The sequence below is a fragment of the Cajanus cajan genome, chromosome 8 (assembly GCF_000230855.2).
Source record: "Cajanus cajan strain Asha chromosome 8, NIPB_CcT2T_4, whole genome shotgun sequence".
Taxonomy (NCBI): domain Eukaryota; kingdom Viridiplantae; phylum Streptophyta; class Magnoliopsida; order Fabales; family Fabaceae; genus Cajanus; species Cajanus cajan.
The window spans coordinates 56511168-56528366 of record NC_138524.1 but is presented as its reverse complement, the minus strand read 5'-3'; the positions used below and the strand labels follow the sequence as shown (position 1 = coordinate 56528366).

At 31.4% G+C, this 17199-nt stretch overlaps 1 protein-coding gene across 4 annotated transcripts; it reads left to right on the top strand.

Annotated features, from left to right (window-relative positions):
* The first annotated feature begins 378 nt into the window (after nt 1–378).
* On the top strand, nt 379–16034 carry LOC109792792 (clustered mitochondria protein). 4 transcript variants are annotated; one of them, XM_020352224.3, is made up of 29 exons: nt 379–511; nt 601–738; nt 837–898; nt 1000–1189; nt 1500–1640; nt 1993–2149; nt 2239–2432; nt 2530–2631; nt 3988–4123; nt 4241–4369; nt 6481–6865; nt 7323–7427; nt 7716–7834; nt 8517–8625; nt 8714–8761; nt 9203–9337; nt 9472–9642; nt 9783–9869; nt 10580–10714; nt 11063–11218; nt 11804–11872; nt 12110–12268; nt 12619–12675; nt 12753–12793; nt 13347–13466; nt 13664–13973; nt 14055–14162; nt 15093–15164; nt 15430–16034. In XM_020352224.3, the coding sequence occupies exons 2-29, from the start codon at nt 603–605 to the stop codon at nt 15856–15858; spliced, it is 4062 nt and encodes a 1353-aa protein (XP_020207813.2). In that variant the 5' UTR covers nt 379–511; nt 601–602; the 3' UTR covers nt 15859–16034. The 4 variants fall into 4 exon arrangements, with proteins under 4 accessions (XP_020207813.2, XP_020207812.2, XP_020207811.2 ...); XM_020352223.3 differs by having other exon boundaries at nt 8714–8812; nt 15096–15164; XM_020352222.3 differs by having other exon boundaries at nt 8714–8812.
* The last annotated feature ends 1165 nt before the right edge of the window (nt 16035–17199 follow it).

The following is a 17199-nucleotide window of genomic DNA, read 5'->3' as shown; positions in this document are numbered from 1 at the left end:
TTCCTTTGGTAAAAAAAAAAAAACTGCACTTTTGGTCTGTTCGAATATGTTGATTAATGATGATGCACTTTCGATACAAAATGTTTTGTACCGATAATCGATCACAACTCATTTGTAAGGTACTTTTGTAAAGTCAATAAACTTCCATAAATAATAATTTTTAATATAATAGTGTAGAGTCAATATATTACTATTAAACTTTAATAATTGTTTGTGTCGGAAATCTCGTATGTCAGATATATTAAATTGTTGAAGAAATAATTTTATTGCCGATTAATTCTATAAATTAGTTATTTATTTTTATTTATAAAGGTAGTTATTTTGTAACAAATAAAAAAGTTTTTTTTTAATTTATTTAAAAAGCCCAGCCCACTTTAACTCCTCTTCCTTTGCTGTCTTGATATAGCCGGTGATCACATCATTTGTATCACACCAGATACACTAAAACCTCATTGTCACTGTTTCCGCAGTAAAAACCCTTATTTTCTCCTCTTTGTTCCGTCATTGTCAGGTTTCTCGATATCCTCACACTGTCACCATCATTATTTTATATGTAACAGTAACTGCGTGTGACTGACACGATTTTCTCTTGAAATTCAGAAATGGCAGCGAAACCAGGCAAAGGCAGGGGCAGAAGAAAAGCTACACGTAACAACAATAACAACAACAATGCCGCTTCCGAGAACACCGCAATCGTTCATGAAACGCAAAATGCAGCGGAGACCAAAAGAAAACAAGGTTGATTCGATAAAATCTCTAACGAATGATTCTCAATTTAAAGTAAATTTCAAAAAAATTAATAATATTGATTAATATTGTGCGAGTTGATCATGCAGGTGATCCTCAGGGTTATCTTTCTTTCATCAGAACGATAACAGGGGAAAAGATTGAAATTCGGGTGAGAATTTTGACGTGTGAGGTTCTGTTCTGTTCTGTTCAGAACGTGGTTCTGATTTGTTTGTAGTTCCGCAATTTGTGATGAGTTTGTTATATTGGCAGCTGACTGAAGAGGACACTGTCATGGACGTAAAACAGTTCCTTCTTGAGTCTAAGGAAGCGTGTTACGTCACGTGCTATGACTTGTTGTTGCGCGAGAAGGATGGCGGCGTTCACCACCTCCATGATTACAATGTATTTTCGGAGGTGTCTGATATTTCCAAGGGCGGTTTTTCCTTGGAAATGGTTCCAGGTATGTTTATTAAATTAATTAACGTTGATTTTTGCGAAATCTGGAGGAGTTGGTCCAGGGTTCGCTTTGGATAAATTTCTCATTAAGCATTTACAGCAGAAGAAAATAATAAGGTTAAATGAATTACAGTTACTTATGCATGAGCAAATTTTAACTTTTATATAGGAGAAGATAAGTGTAATTCATTTTGCTTTCTTGTTTCCTTTTTCTAAAAGGAATTATTATGAAGTTTATTCAAACAGGGCATAAAACATTCTTTGTTGAACATTTAAAGCTGGCAGATTATGATGCGGGGAATTTGTGTTTGCAGCATTTTATGATGAAAGGTCCATAAGGGTTCATGTTCGGCATACTAAAGAGTTGCTTTCCCTTTCTAACCTCAATGCTCCCTTTTCCACCTCACCTGCCCCGCAGAATGAGAAAGAACAAAATAAAGAACCGAATTCAGGAGGTATGGGATAATTCTCTTCCCTTCATTGCTGTTTAGTACCCCTTTTATTTTTACTTTTTCAGGAAGCCTTATGTTTTAAATTGTGGTCCCATTTGTGATTTTGTTGCGATCTTTGATGTCGTGGAAAATTGCAGCTAAATGCGACCGTAATTGTGTTGCGATGTGATCACATAAACCCCAAAATTTTTGCCATCAATTGCAGACTGTATTTTAAAACCTCAAGAATAAAAACGGAAGTGAGGGGTTGAACCTGTGATACGAGTTGATTGAGCTATGTTAGCATGTTAATGTTTTACATGTTGCCTTTGGAATATATAGTTACTATTCTGCTTCTGCATTCCATGAATATCAGATACATTGAAAAATGAGGTTCCAGAGCTTCCCGGGCTTGGTTATATGGCGGATGTCTCTGGTTTATTGAGTAATGTGCCACCATCCCCACTGGAGGATGTTAAGTGTGTGGAGAGCATATTGTTTTCGGCCTTCAATCCTCCCCCAAGATATAGAAGGTAAATCGACAAATGTTCTCTTCAATTGATGTCATTTCCTATCTGTGTTCAGTTTTAAGGAATTTGATAAGGTTTTCTGTGCTTTTCAGGCTAGTTGGAGATTTGCTTTATTTGGATGTGACAACTCTGGAGGGTAATGCGTTTTGTATAACGGGAAGTACTAGGATGTTTTATGTTAACTCATGCACTGCAGAGACTTTTGACCCAAGGCCAAGCAAAACTACTATTGAAGCAACAACTCTTGCTGCCCTCTTGCAAAAGATTAGCCCCATGTTCCAAAAAGGTAATGAAGTGTATTTAAGTACTTATTGTTCAAGACTTATGTTTGTCAAATTTTGGCCATGAGAACCTAAGCTTACACGGTTTCTTCAATTATGAAGCTTTCTGTGAAATTTTGGAGCAGAAAGCTGCTGTACATTGTTTTGAAAATGTGCAGCCTGTGTTGATGCCTAATTCGTGGCTTGGATCATACCCAGTTCCTGGTGAGCTCTGTCACTGGCAACTTGTTTCATCAGTATTATCTTTTCAATTCTGTTATAGTAACATGTGCTCCGGGAGTTGGATAATCAGGTTGCTCTTCCTTTAAGTGGTAGGTGATACATTTTCTCATTTTGTCCTCTGTGAGAGCAAATTTCAGAAGAGAAAATCTTCCTTTTGACATATCCAAAACTTTGTGTAGTTGGGTGGTTAGCTTACTTGTGTGGGCTTCTTATTGTTTACCTTGTGTCATCAGTGGCAAGTGATGCTATGACTAGATATTTGGTTGTCGAATAAACTTGCATAGTGTGGAGAAATTCCCTGATACTTTTACGAAGCTCATTGCTATTGGTTATATTATTTTTTTTTTTTTATTGTTACTCAAATTATATTTGTTTGATTTTATTATGAGGTAACCTGAAAATCTCTATTCCCATTAACATTATTATGCCTTTTTCAATTAAAAACAAAGTTAGCCCATCTAATATGCATGACCACTTCTAAACACTAGCCACGTCATGTCATAACCGGGTCAAATATGTGTTCATGTTGGATATATTGCTTGGACACTTCAAATTCTTTTAATTGCATTTTTACTTTCATGCTTTTATTTTTTTAACTTGTATACCAATACTAAATAGAATATCACGATAATTAGACAAATTTTTATTTTATTTTGTTATGTTTATAATGACATGCTCAATTTTAATACATGAATTCTCTCTTGTGATTTAAATTTTTTAATTTATGCTAAGTTTAGATTAATTTTTTTTATATTATATCATAGGTGTTGTGTCTAATAATTTTAAATTTTCCAAATCGTAGACGTATGTATGCTTCCTGGCAGTCCCATTGACCAAGCATTCATTTCATACTTTGTCTATGATAGATGCTATAAATACTTGTGAAATATTAAATTTGAAAACAATTTTAGCTGTTAAAATAGAAGTTAATTTTTGAAGCTTTTATGCTAAACTTTTTTTTTTAGTTATTCATTGGTCCCGACACTATAACTTAGTATGGATTTGAAGCTTTATTTAGTGTTGATAAAAGGTTATTGAATTTTTTTTTCCCAATAAACAGAAGGTTGAGAAACTTTGGTTGGTTAGAGGTAGTAAGATATTAATTATTCTAATTGTATCATTTCTTATGACTTGAAGTCAACTCGTGGCATGAAAATTTTCATTTAATATGCTTGTTTGAAAGATCTATCTTTCATCCCAGCAAAGCAAATATCAATCTTGTTATCATTAGTAGTAGAAATATTTAATAGTTTAATCTATAACTTATGAGTGAATTGTAATTGAGAATGCTGTCTGATAATCTGATTTGTTTTGTAACTTCGCTTCTTTTATTGGCAGACCACAGACGCAATTCAGACAGGGCTGAGAATTCCTTGAGTCTTCTATATGGAAGTGAGCCTCTTGGCATGCCAAGAGAGTGGAATGAAGAGTTGCAAACATGTCGAGAATTGCCCCGTACAACTCCACTGGAGAGGTACCTTTTAATTTCTAACTCAAACTGGTGATTTTAAAGGTATGAATGTTCATTTGTTTTCTCTGCTGGTGAGGACCTGACTCATTAATTTCTTGGGTGAGTTTTCCTTTACTGCAGACTTATGCGGGATAGGGCACTTTATAGAGTGACATCAGACTTTGTTGATGCAGCAATAAGTGGTGCTGTTGGAGTGATTAATGGCTGCATTCCTCCAATAAACTCAACTGACCCAGAACATTTATTCATGTTAGTAGGACCTTCCACTTCAAAACTTATACAATTTATCTGTTAATTTGAATTAATGAAATAAAATATCAAATGGTTTTCAAAATTTTAAAAATTGGCAGATTTGATCTGTACATTAAAAACTTTAAATTTAACGGTTAGATTGTTGAGATTTGATATAAAACATAAATTATTAAACGAAGTAATTTTAGGTAGACTTATTCTTGAAAGAAACTAATCCTTCCTTCTCCTCTCTCTCTCTGTCTCTCTCTCTATATATATATATATTATTTTAAAAAGGAGAGACATATTTTTTTTAAAATAACTATTAAACATGAAAAACAGAGATTCGTGATTTAAAATTCCTAAGAAAGTAAAACAATTTCGCATATCAAATCTAAATTATAAATAAGAGTTTACATAAAAATATAAGTTTGATAATCTTTTTAATTATTTTTTAAACTCCTTTTAAGCTAAAAAATGTTTGATAAAATAAATTAGTTTATGACTTATCATAATTAGATTATACGTATAAATTAATATTAGGTAAGATAAGTTTAAATATAAATTACAAATTAAAAAAATTTAAAACCTTCTATATTATTAAGTACAATTTAACTATTAAACATGAAAACTTGAGATAGTAAAAAAATTTCGCATATCAAATCTAAATTATAAATAAGAGTTCAAATAAAAATATAAGTTTGATAATCTTTTTAATTATTTTTTAAACTCCTTTTAAGATAAAAAAATGTTTGATAAAATAAATTAGTTTATGACTTATCATAATTAGATTATACGTATAAATCAATATTAGGTAAGATAATTTTAAATATAAATTACAAATTAAATTTTTTTTAAAACCTTCTATATTATTGTCAAGTACAATTTTAAAAATAAAAAATATTTTTTAAATATAATTTAACAATGTCAATATATATTAAAAGTTTAAAACTATTTAGATTATAATCTGAAACATATGAAAAGAATTTTCTAATATGATTGCCTTAGGTTGGTTAGCAAGCCACTTTTTTTAATCTATACAAACACAAATTGTTGTACACAGGGATGGAACTATACTTACCTGCAAGGGGGGCAAAATTATTTTACAAAATTGTAAAAATTAAAATTATCACGGAATTTTATTTTGTAAAAATTGCAAAAATTATTTTGCTATAGTTTTAACTTAAGCGATTCCGAAATTTTATAATTTTATCTAATAATTTAACGAGTCGTGGTTACCTATTTCTAGAAGAATGATTGTAATGAAGTTTAGAATAAAGAGGAGGGAGACACATGGATCTATAATATATATATATATATAATATTTATATAAAATATTTATAAATATATATTCCGAAATATTAATTAGTTTAATAGATCAAGGCATTAATAAAAAATATTTATATAGAAGATAAATTTTTTAATTTATAATAAAATTTGATATTTTCATTAACTGTATTTTTTTTTAGAAAAAGTGCTATTAATTAAATTTTTCAACAATATAAAAGATAAATAATAAGATCATTTAATTGTAAATGTAATTATTCTTAAATATCATCAATAACAAATGATAAAAGAATAAAAATATTATCAAATAAATAATATTTAAATATTTTGTCTAAAAAGAAGAAAGAATACAGTATTCACAATAATTAATATAAAATAAGAATATAATATTTATTTCATATATTAAAAAAGTGTTATTATCTTTACAATGAAACTTATAAAATAAAAAAGAATATTATATCAAAAAATAACAATGACTAATACTTAAATATCATTTTATAATAAGACTTAGAAAATATAAATTATAGACTACTTTTAAAAATATTAAGATTATATGTTAGAAAATTTAAATTAAAAAAACCCCATCCCATAACATGGTTCTGGTTGTTCTCATATATGATATAAATACAATGTTGTTGTCACAAGGTAAGCATTTATGAAAACAAAATATAGTACATAATAATACTGTTCTTATGTTAATGAATCTTTGCGAAAGTGTCAGTTATAGTTGAATAGTCATGGATTGTTCTTTATGTGAGATTTCATTTTCCTTTGCCCAAAATTTTGCCTTTATTCATGGTAAGTTGGCTCATCAGTGTTTTCTGATTGTGTTTTGGTAATAGGTTCCTGCACAACAATATATTTTTTAGTGTTGCTGTTGATACTGACCTTCAGAAGCTGTCAAAGAAATCTACAGATGCTAATTCTAAAAAATCTTCTGCTGTCCAAGTTCCCAATGGGGTGGATAATTCTGAAAAATCTTCTGCTGTTCATGTTCCCAATGGAGTGGCTAATGATGGTTCAAGTTCAGAAGATAGTATCAATGACATGGAAATTGTTCAAGATATTCATCCTGAAGCTGGGCAGGTTGAGACTGATGTGGCCACATATGCTTCCGTAAATAATGATTTGAATGGCACAAAAGCTTACCAGGAAGCTGATGTCCCAGGACTTTATAATCTTGTTGTGGCTATAATTGACTATAGGGGTCACAGAGTATTAGCTCAGGTGTTAACCTTACCTATTGATAACTTCTTCCATTTTCCCTTTTGATAACTTGTCAAAACAGCTTTGGGATATTATGAAACAGAACTAGAATGGCAGTCAAATGTGTTGAAATGGCGATAGAGCATGCCCAAAATTTGCATTAGGCATTTCTGTTTGGTGTTATAAACATGCAGTGCGTAGTACTTTTACTGCTAATACTTTATTTAAATCTTAATGTACATATAAATATATTTTCAATGGTTGCTATTAGTAATCCTACATTGATTAAGAAATCTAAGTTCTACATTGAATTAATTCACACATGATGTTTGCTGCATTTTATACTATATTTAATAAAAAAGAAAATATAGAATTTGCTACTTTTTTTTTTTTTTTTTTTTTTTATAATTGTAAACCCCATGAATCCTTGTTCACAATTAAATTTCTGTATGATTTCAAATTATATATTTTGCTGCAGAGTGTCTTGCCAGGCATTCTTCAAGGGGACAGTTTGGACACTCTCGTGTATGGCTCTCTTGACAATGGAAAAAAAATTGTGTGGAATGAAGATTTTCATTCGAAGGTAAAACATCTTCTGAACTTTTAATTTTAGTGAAGGGATCAAAATTGAATTTTAAGCTTTTATTGAAATCGTATTGTGGGTGGAACCTTTTGTACACGGATGAAAATATAAGGAAAATTCCTTGTCAAATGAATTACGAATATATTCAATAGTTATTATGTAAATTATGAATATATTCAATAGTTGTTAAGTAAATTTTAAATAATCTTTCCTTGACGGTGTTGCTAGTTTTTGCATTCTCTATTAGATGGCTTTCTTTAGTATCTTTTCTAAGTTGTTCTTATTCAGGTGATGGTGGCTGCCAAAAGGCTTCATCTGAAGGAACACTTAGTCATTGATGGATCCGGAAATATTTCTAAATTAGCCGTGGCAGTGGATAGCAAGGGCATTGTTGGCAGTGATAAACGGTAGTTTCATTTTGGCTTGACTTATTGATTCTATGTTGTTTGTCTCTTTGGCTGCTGACTTTTTGGCTGATTTTCTAATTATGTTTGACTTGGGAATTAGTACACAAGTAGTGATTGTATTTGTTAAGAGCGGAATTGAACACAAAATAGTGATTGTATTTGTTAAGATTGGAATTGGAAATACGCATGATTTTCTACTATACTTATGTACAGAACATCATTATGGTTCTTTTTTTTTTGCAAGTCGTTTATTTTTGAAGCGAAGAGTATTATTGGACACTGATAGTAGGAAGTTCAGCAACGATGGTTATAAGTAACTTAGTTCAGGATTACTTCAATACACTTGAGATTGTGATTTGGGTATTGCTAATACTTGTAGCTCCTTCAAGCTTTCTTTTGTATGTTATTTATGGTTGAAAAATGTGATTGAACACCGATACATAAGGAGTTTGTCATCCATTGTTATTAGTTATGATGTTCAAGTGTTATTTAAGACAGTGATATGAACTTTACGGATACATGAAATTCCTTTCTGGCCTTCCTTTTGTCATTGAATATGGATAGGAAGCTTTTCAATCATGTTTTATTAGTTGAAACATTCAATTTTAGTTCAATATAGATTTGAATTTGTTTTAATTGTTTACTGTGCCATGAACTGATGTTCTTATTTGAAATTACTCAGGCATTATCTTCTTGATTTGTTGAGGGTAACTCCTCGGGATGCAAACTATACTGGACCTGGTTCTCAAAATTGTATCTTAAGATCTGAATTAATTACCTTGTTTTGCAAGGTAACTACAGCATTCCGATATAAACAAAACAATATTTGGGGTTTTCCTTTATATACAAGTTTCACATAGCTTGTCTTTGTGGGAATAGGCCAAAGCAGCAGAGAAATCAAAATCCAAGGACACTAATTCCAAGGAGGTAGATAACTTGGCAAATGATGCTAAAATCTTTGTTGATTCTGATAAACCGGTAGGTACTGTTGCATATATATTCCTGCCTTAAGGATAATCTGCTGAACTTCACAATTATAAGATTGAATGTTAACATTTTTCGAGGTCTCATGTGTTATGGCTTGGATCTCATCACCATCTATGTTGTGAAAATAAACTACTTGTTTCAACTTTATCTAGTACCAACCTCACTTCATTATCTAACTTAACTTTCAAACACCGGTAGTATTGTATTGTGTGTATTCTGTATTGCAAGTATAATTTCAAAAGATGATAGGATATCCTATCAAATGATTTGTCTCACTATTAGTTTAGAATCAGTAAAAATTAGGGATATTTTCTTTGGAGATTGAATTCCAAAATATAAACCTATAAACTAAGGGTACGCACTTTTGATACCTTTCTACAGGATTTGATTAAGGAAAAGAAGAGCGAGGATGCAAAAGAACTTTTTTCTGCATCTCCAGAAAGCTCTTATCATCTTGACGACATAGTTTTTAACCCTAATGTTTTCACTGAATTCAAACTAGCTGGAAGTTCAGAGGTTTCTTCTGAATCTGCTCACTCATCCTTTCCTTCTCCCTGGTGTTTCTCTGTGTGTTTCCTGTATGAAATTTCACGGTTCACTCTTGGTGCTCATGATATTCTTATATTGTTATGTTTGATCATATTTCCCAGGAAATAGAAGCTGATGAAAACCATGTGAGAGAAGCTAGCAAATTTCTTACCGATGTTGTGATCCCAAAGTTTATAGAAGATCTATGCACACTTAGAGTTACACCCATGGATGGCCAGACATTAACAGAAGCACTCCATGCTCATGGAATTAATGTTCGCTATATTGGAAAAGTATGCTCTATATTTTGATCATTACTGCTGTAATGAATCATCAAATGCCAACTAAATGGATTTTGGTTGCTCCTATGTCATTTCTTTTGCTTGTCATATGGTAATTCTGATAGGTACTTTTTTCTGTCATTCTGTGAAAGGTGGCTGATGGAACTAGACGACTACCTCATCTGTGGGATCTTTGTATAAGCGAGATTATTGTCAGATCTTCTAAGCACATTATCAATGTAAAAGAATCTTTCGTACCCACGTAAAAGTTATTTCAACATTTCATTACCTCTACTTTTTCTAGCCTCTGATTCAGTTTTTAATTCTAGAAGTGTTTTGTTATCTTGAATATTTTGCTGGAGGAGAGATAAAGGCTTGACTGAATTGACATGTGGCAAGGAGGGAATTGGGAAGTGAATAAAGTTTTCAGAAAGGGAGAAGGAGATTATTTAGGGAAGAAAATGTCTGTGAGGGAGTATTATAGAATTTTCATGTCAATAATGATGGTTTTGGCTAAGGTGTTCAGAGTAGAGATTCCTATTCTCCATCTTGCAAGGAGCTTGCTCCATTTTCTATAGTTATTTCAGTTTCTGAAGTTCATTTTGTTGATCATTATAGATGAATTTATCCTCTGGGCGTAAGGAGTGAGCTCCTTACTTTGTTGAATTTAATTCAGAAAACAGATTTTGCATTAATTAATTTCTGAGTCATGCTCAAAATCTTATATTCTTTCTGTTTCAAATAAACTGATATGTGGATGCATTCATTTCTTCATTGATATAAGATATTGCATGAGCATGGGGAATTTATATACGCTCTTTTGTGGTGACATATAAACCTGTACAGAGGATAAACTATTGTTTAAAAATTACTTGTCCACTTAATCCTCACACCAATATTATGCTTCTGATACCTTATGATTTTGTTTGCCACCGAATAAAACTTTCAGGATATATTGAGAGACACTGATGACCATGACATTGCACCAGCAATATCTCATTTGTTTAACTGCCTATTTGGAAGCTGTCAAGCTCTGGGTGAAAAAGTAATTGTTAATGGCTCACAGTCCAGCTCTCCTAAAAAGGTTTTCTCACATGATTGGATCATTTTGTGATACCTGCCACTATTTCCAGCTAGCTAATCTGGCTAGTTCTTTTATTTTATGATCCCTTGAATTGATTTTTGAACTTTGCCTTCTTTTGCATTACAAACTATTTTTCATCTACAATTTTTATTTCCTGTCAAATTCTGTGTTAGAAATGGCTGGACCTAACTCAAACCTAGATGCTAGATCAAGTTGGTAGTACATTGGTCATATTCCTAGTCAACATGGGACATTCTATAAGCTATATAAATTTCTAGTTAATTACTTTGTAATGTAGGGCATCTACAAGGTCCTTAGAATTATTCATCTATCCTTTTTAATTTACAGGAGCATGTAGGGCATCAGTCCCCAGGAAAGCATTCCAGAAGGCAAGCACGGAGGAAAGGAAGGAAATCCTTAAGAAACAGTCAACCTTTGTATACGAGTGTTAACTCTGAAACTCTTTGGTCTAACATTCACAAATTTGCAGTTATCAAATACAAGGTATCAATTGTTGTCTAACCTGAATATATAATTCTCAATCTGATTAAATGTACATGTGAATACACATGCATTTTTTTTAATTAAGTGAATGAGCCGCAATAGGTATTATAGTGTTTGCTTTAGTACATCCAAGTTATATGCATGGAATCTAAACAGGTATGACTTCTAGTGCTAAGAAAAGGATGATAATTTATTGATAGATTGGTGAACAGTAATACTAAATCACACAAAATACAATAATTGCTTTCCTAGAGTCATAAACTCTTATAGAGATGAGTGCTCTGTTCACTTAATCCTCCTCTCTATTAAATTTCTCTATTAAAGTGAGACGGTTTCACCTTTTTATGACTCCATATTCCTCTTTTGGATATGGAAAGTCGGACAAAATGATAGAAACAACACTATTAAATCATACATAATATATAAGAATTTGCTGTCAAAGAGTCATATTCCAACATTTTTTATTACTGTTCCTAACTCTCAATTTCCATATACTACCTCAGTGCACATTGTATTTATATTTATTTCTTTGTCTATATTCGAGTTGCTAGCTATACATTTGAAATAAATATCAACTTGTTGCAGTTTGAGTTGACTGAGGATGATAGGTCGTGTGTGAAGAAAATTACTGTTTTACGTAATCTCTGTCTAAAGGTAAGTATAATTTACCATATATGTAATGTTTGGGTTGCAGTTGTGTCAACGATTTTTATCGAAATTTACCGAATCTGAATTTTCTGATGTTTTCCATTCTCTTTGATTTGATAGTGTGAGAATATAAAAGAGAGCATGAAAGTTTTTGAAGGATTTTTTTTCCAGTTCTTTGATATAGATTTATGCTTACTCAATAGTGTGTATCATTTAAAACCATAAATAATGCTTGGCTTTCAGGTTGGTGTTACCATTGCAGCTCATAAATATGATCTTAATTCAATAACACCCTTCCAAACATCAGATATCTTGGACCTCTGTCCAATTGTCAAGCATTCAATTCCACTGAGTGCTGAAGCCAAGAGACTTGTGGAGACAGGAAAACTGCAATTTGATAAGGTTATTACCACGTTTCTTTTTTTTTTTTTTTTTTTTTTTTCTAATATAGAATGGAAGGTTTTATGTAGGGCTCGTTAGTTCTTTGTATCAGTTACCTTTTTTTCAATTTATGACATGCTACATTGCGGCTGCAACATCAAGATTTGTTTTCTTTTTGTGGAGTTATGCATATTTGTTATACACAAGTTGGTATGATTGAGTTATCTTCTTAAGATGACATTCTTGTTGTTCAAAAAAAAAAAAAAAAACACGGCATTCTCTTGAATAAATTCATCACAGGATGCTTGGTGCATGATTTATTGTAATCTGATAAAGAGTGTTTAGTTTTAATTATTATTTTTCTGATGCAGGAAATGATGAATGAATCCCACGCTTTATTTTCAGAGGCATTCACAATTCTACAACAGGCATGAAATTCCACATTGTTGTATCTCTCCTAAGAGGAATTCCTTATTTTAAAATAATTGTTGTGTAATAACTGCAGGTTACTGGCCCAATGCATCGGGATGTTGCCACTTGTTGTCGGTATGTCATGGTTGTTTTTGTTTATGTTAAGTACGATTCTAAAGGTTTTGTTTGTTCAAGTCATAATTAAATCTTCATGCTTGGTTGCTTTAGACTTGGGTAATGGTAGCGAAGTAATACTTATAGTAATGATTATCGGTTCCTACACCTCATAAATTTAAAGAATTGTAGTCAATACTTGTGTCCTTTCTTTTTTTGGTAACTATTGTATTTTTGGTAACTACTTGTGTCCTTTCTAATGAAGTCTAGCAAACGTATTTTTCTAAAGCCTAAATCCTAAACTGAATTGAGAAATTCAGGTGGATGCATGAGTCCTAAAAACTGTTAAAATCCTATTTTAGTCCCTAAACATCATAAATGCAGATCCTGCATGTCCTTTTCTAGGATTAATGCGTCCTTTTCTAGTTAATAATAATTTTAGGGACTAATGTGAATTTGTTATATTTTCAAAGTTTAACTCCTAAATTTATGAAGGATGAAATTAGGTATATTCTCTATTTTTTCTTGTTTGCATTTCTGCATAATGTATTTAATTTCAATTATTAAATTTCAGGCATCTTGCGATGATTTCGTATCATAATGGAGACATGGTTGGGGCTATTGCTCAAACACAAAGAGAATTAATTATAAATGAACGTTGTCTTGGTCTGGATCATCCCGACACTGCCCACAGGCAGGCACTCCCTATTCTGTTGATCTTGGTTCATTGTGTAATACTATGGGATTCTGTTTTCTTCTGCATTCTTTTATTTGCATATCATTGTGTTTTTGCCAAGACATATAGTCACAATGTGCAAAGAAATGTATTGGTGTGATAAAACAGTTTGCTCTGAAACATTGTGTGATCTGTTATTGTTGTCGTTGGTGCAGTTATTGCAATATGGCTCTGTTCTATCATGGACTTAACCAAACAGAATTTTCTCTTCATTACATGGCACGTGCTTTGCTCCTATTAAATTTGTCATTGGGTCCTGACCATCCTGATATCGCATCAACTTTCATCAATGTTGCAATGATATATCAGGATATGAAAAAGACAAGCATAGCTCTTCGTTACCTGCAAGAAGCTTTAAAAAAGAATGAAAGGCTTCTTGGAAAGGAACATATTCAAACAGCTTTAAGTTATCATGCTCTTGCTATTGCATTTAACTCTATAGGTGCTTTCAATCTCTCTTTACAGGTATGTATAGTGGTAAAAGTTGATGTCTATTTTCTCATGTTACCTGTTGATGGTTGAGTCATCCTAGTGTTTGGTTTGCAGCATGAGAAGACAACATTTGATATACTTGCCAAACAACTTGGTGAAGAAGATTCAAAGACACGTGACGCATTAAACTGGATGAATAGTTTTAAGCTGCGTGAACTACAGGTATCATCATTCTTTCTTCTTGTTAATATGGAATTACACAATCCCAAAAGGTTCACATTACTAGGAGTACTTCTTGGTCTAACTTAGATTTGATTTTTAGACAAAAATTCATCCAAACCAAACACAAAAGTAATGTGGTTTGGTTTGATTTGGTTCAGGTTGAATTCAATACCAAATCTGAACCAGGTTCAATGCAATACTAATCAGCACTAAACTAATTGATCTTTGTAGTTCAATTTGGTTCGATTTTTTTATTTTTCTAATTTATTTTTGTGTCTTTTAAAGTTATTTTTAATTTGGAAACTAATAAAATAAAGCATAATCTAATGACCAATTAAGTCATGATCAATATTTAAAAATGACATTTACATAACGACAAGGCATAAACAATAAAACAATAAAAAAATCTCTCAATAATAATTACATTACAAATCTCTTCTAAAACAAGTGCTTATTATCGGATATTTATGGTCAATAAGGCATGCATTGTCATAATTCATAATTAAACATAACCAAAATGTCTAATACATAACCAAATTAGTTTGATTTGGTTAGGTTTCTACAAAAGAAATTGAAAATCAAATCAATCCACAGTGGAGAAAGCAGTTGAATGGGAGAATTCACTAGAATTTACATTTGTTATCTGATTTTAGCAATTAAAAAGTTCCAATTTAACTATTTAAATATGAGCAAAATGAAAAAATTGCAGTTGGACATCTCAGCAACAATGAGGACTTTGAACACTGATCAACTTCTTATCATCATAATCATAATAGTGAATTTTTTTTATGTCATACTAGGACACGAGTGTATAATTTCACTGTATGTTTTAACTATGTTAAAATTAAATTCTATGTAATTAACAAGTTGGACCAAAACTGTCACTTCTTTTATAATAGTAGGATTCACATTTAATATGTTATATGACAGAAGAATGTACAAAAGCAAAGAGATCAAGTTCTGAACGATGCATCTACTCAGAGGGCCATTGATATTTTGAAGGTTATTCTTTAAGTTCTTTTGATTTGTCTGTTATTTTTCTGATGGAATTAGCAGATCACCATACTGCCATATTGAAAGAATAATAGAAAGATGGGAAAGAATAATAGAAGGATGGACAAATTCAGTTGGTTAAGTTTGATACTCTTGAGTGTGACATCATTATGTGTTTTTTGATTTTTTTCCCCTGAAATGTTTCTAATTTATTTTTTGTGAAATCTGTATATCTTATTATGAAATTTTTTTAATTTTCTTTTTATTTTGCCAGGCACGTCCTGAGTTGATCCATTCATTCCAGGCTGCCAAAGGATCTGGAACTTCAGGTTCATCTGCAAACAAGTCCATCAATGCTGCTTTAATTGGTGAGACTCTCCCTAGGGGAAGGAAAATTGATGAAAGGGCTGCACGTGCAGCTGCTGGAGTCCGAAGGAAGGCTGCAGCAAAGGGTTTGTTACGCCCTCCTGGTGTACAAGCTCAAGCAGTACCTTCCCTTACACAGCTTCTCCATTTTATTAATTCAGGGATGACTCAAGATGCTGTGGAAAATGGACTAGCACATCCCGTTAAAAAGGAAGACAATGATGATGCAACTGATGACCAATCAATGCACTTGCAAGAGCAAGTTCCAGCTGGTTTGGGAAAAGGGCTGACATCATTGGATGCCAAGAAACGAAAAGCAAAAGTTGGGGTTATCTGAAGTTTGCATAGGATCATGAATTCTTGAGTTTGTTAGATTGACGTGATTACGATTTCTTTTTGAATTTGTTGTTAGATTGACGGAGTACTTTTTTTTCGACTTTTTAAGAGTTGAATTTGTTAGATTGATCGATGGAGTACTTTTTTCTGCTTTTCAAGAGTAGCAGCTTTCAGTAACTAGTTTGCATATGATATCAAATAATTTATTTTTGAACTGGGTGTGCATATGGTTAGAGCAAGTAATTGTCATTAGGGGCAAAAATGAATTATTGAAAAATATGTAAATAAATCTGACTTAAATTTTTTTAACAAAATTTATAATAATTTAAATATAGCATAAATTTCATTATATTCAATAATTAAAAGTGTAAATAAATATTATTTTAATATGTCAGCATTAATTATGATGTCGAAATTTTATTTTAACTATTAAATAAGAGTATAATAGTATAGTTAGGATTAGTTGGTTTTAATGTTAAGGGAAAGAAAGAGGAATAATATATATATGATTATAGAAAAGAAATAAATGGAAAGGGAAAGAAAGAGGAATGATGGAAATTAAGGTAAATTTTAAGGAAAATTGTGTTGATTGGATTGATGAAACTTAAAAAGAAAAAAAGTGAAATTCATTTTTTTTAACCTCATAAAAATTAAATCTTACAAATAAATTCTTATATTATTCATAAATAAGTAAATTAATTTACACTTAAAATATAACATGAAAAATGCACAGGATAATTAGAGAATGGTGATGAAATTTTTTACCCTTGGCAAGTGGACCAAGTTTCATTGTAATAATTTGATATCGATCTCAGAGATTTGGTGATCCTAATAATTCCCTTTCTTGTTTACAGAGAACATGAATGAAACATTGATTTAAATATATACCAAAGTAAATAAAAGAAATAGTATAAAATTAATAGAAAACTTTATATGAGAAAGAGATTGGATTCAAATGTACTTTCTAACTCTTTTAATCTTCATAAAATAAATATGATTCCAATTCTATTACTTCCACGTTCAATGATCAATTCAACCAGATTCCTCAAAATTGAGCCCTAAGGTGATTAACCCTAAACATGATTCCGCTATGATTTAAGATTAATACCTTGCATTAAGAACGATAACTTGAACCAAAAATGGCTAACAAAATCAATTCTATTCCTAGAACAAAAGATTGTTAGGTGAGTGATTCAGTTCAGGCTTTTCCCAACAGAGTTCAAAAACCTAATATCATAAAACGGGTGGTCAAATCAGATTAAGCATTAAAAGAAGAATCAAACACAAGTAATAGAACTGAATATCAGATAAATCTAAGAAGAAATAGAGTTAGTAGTTACAT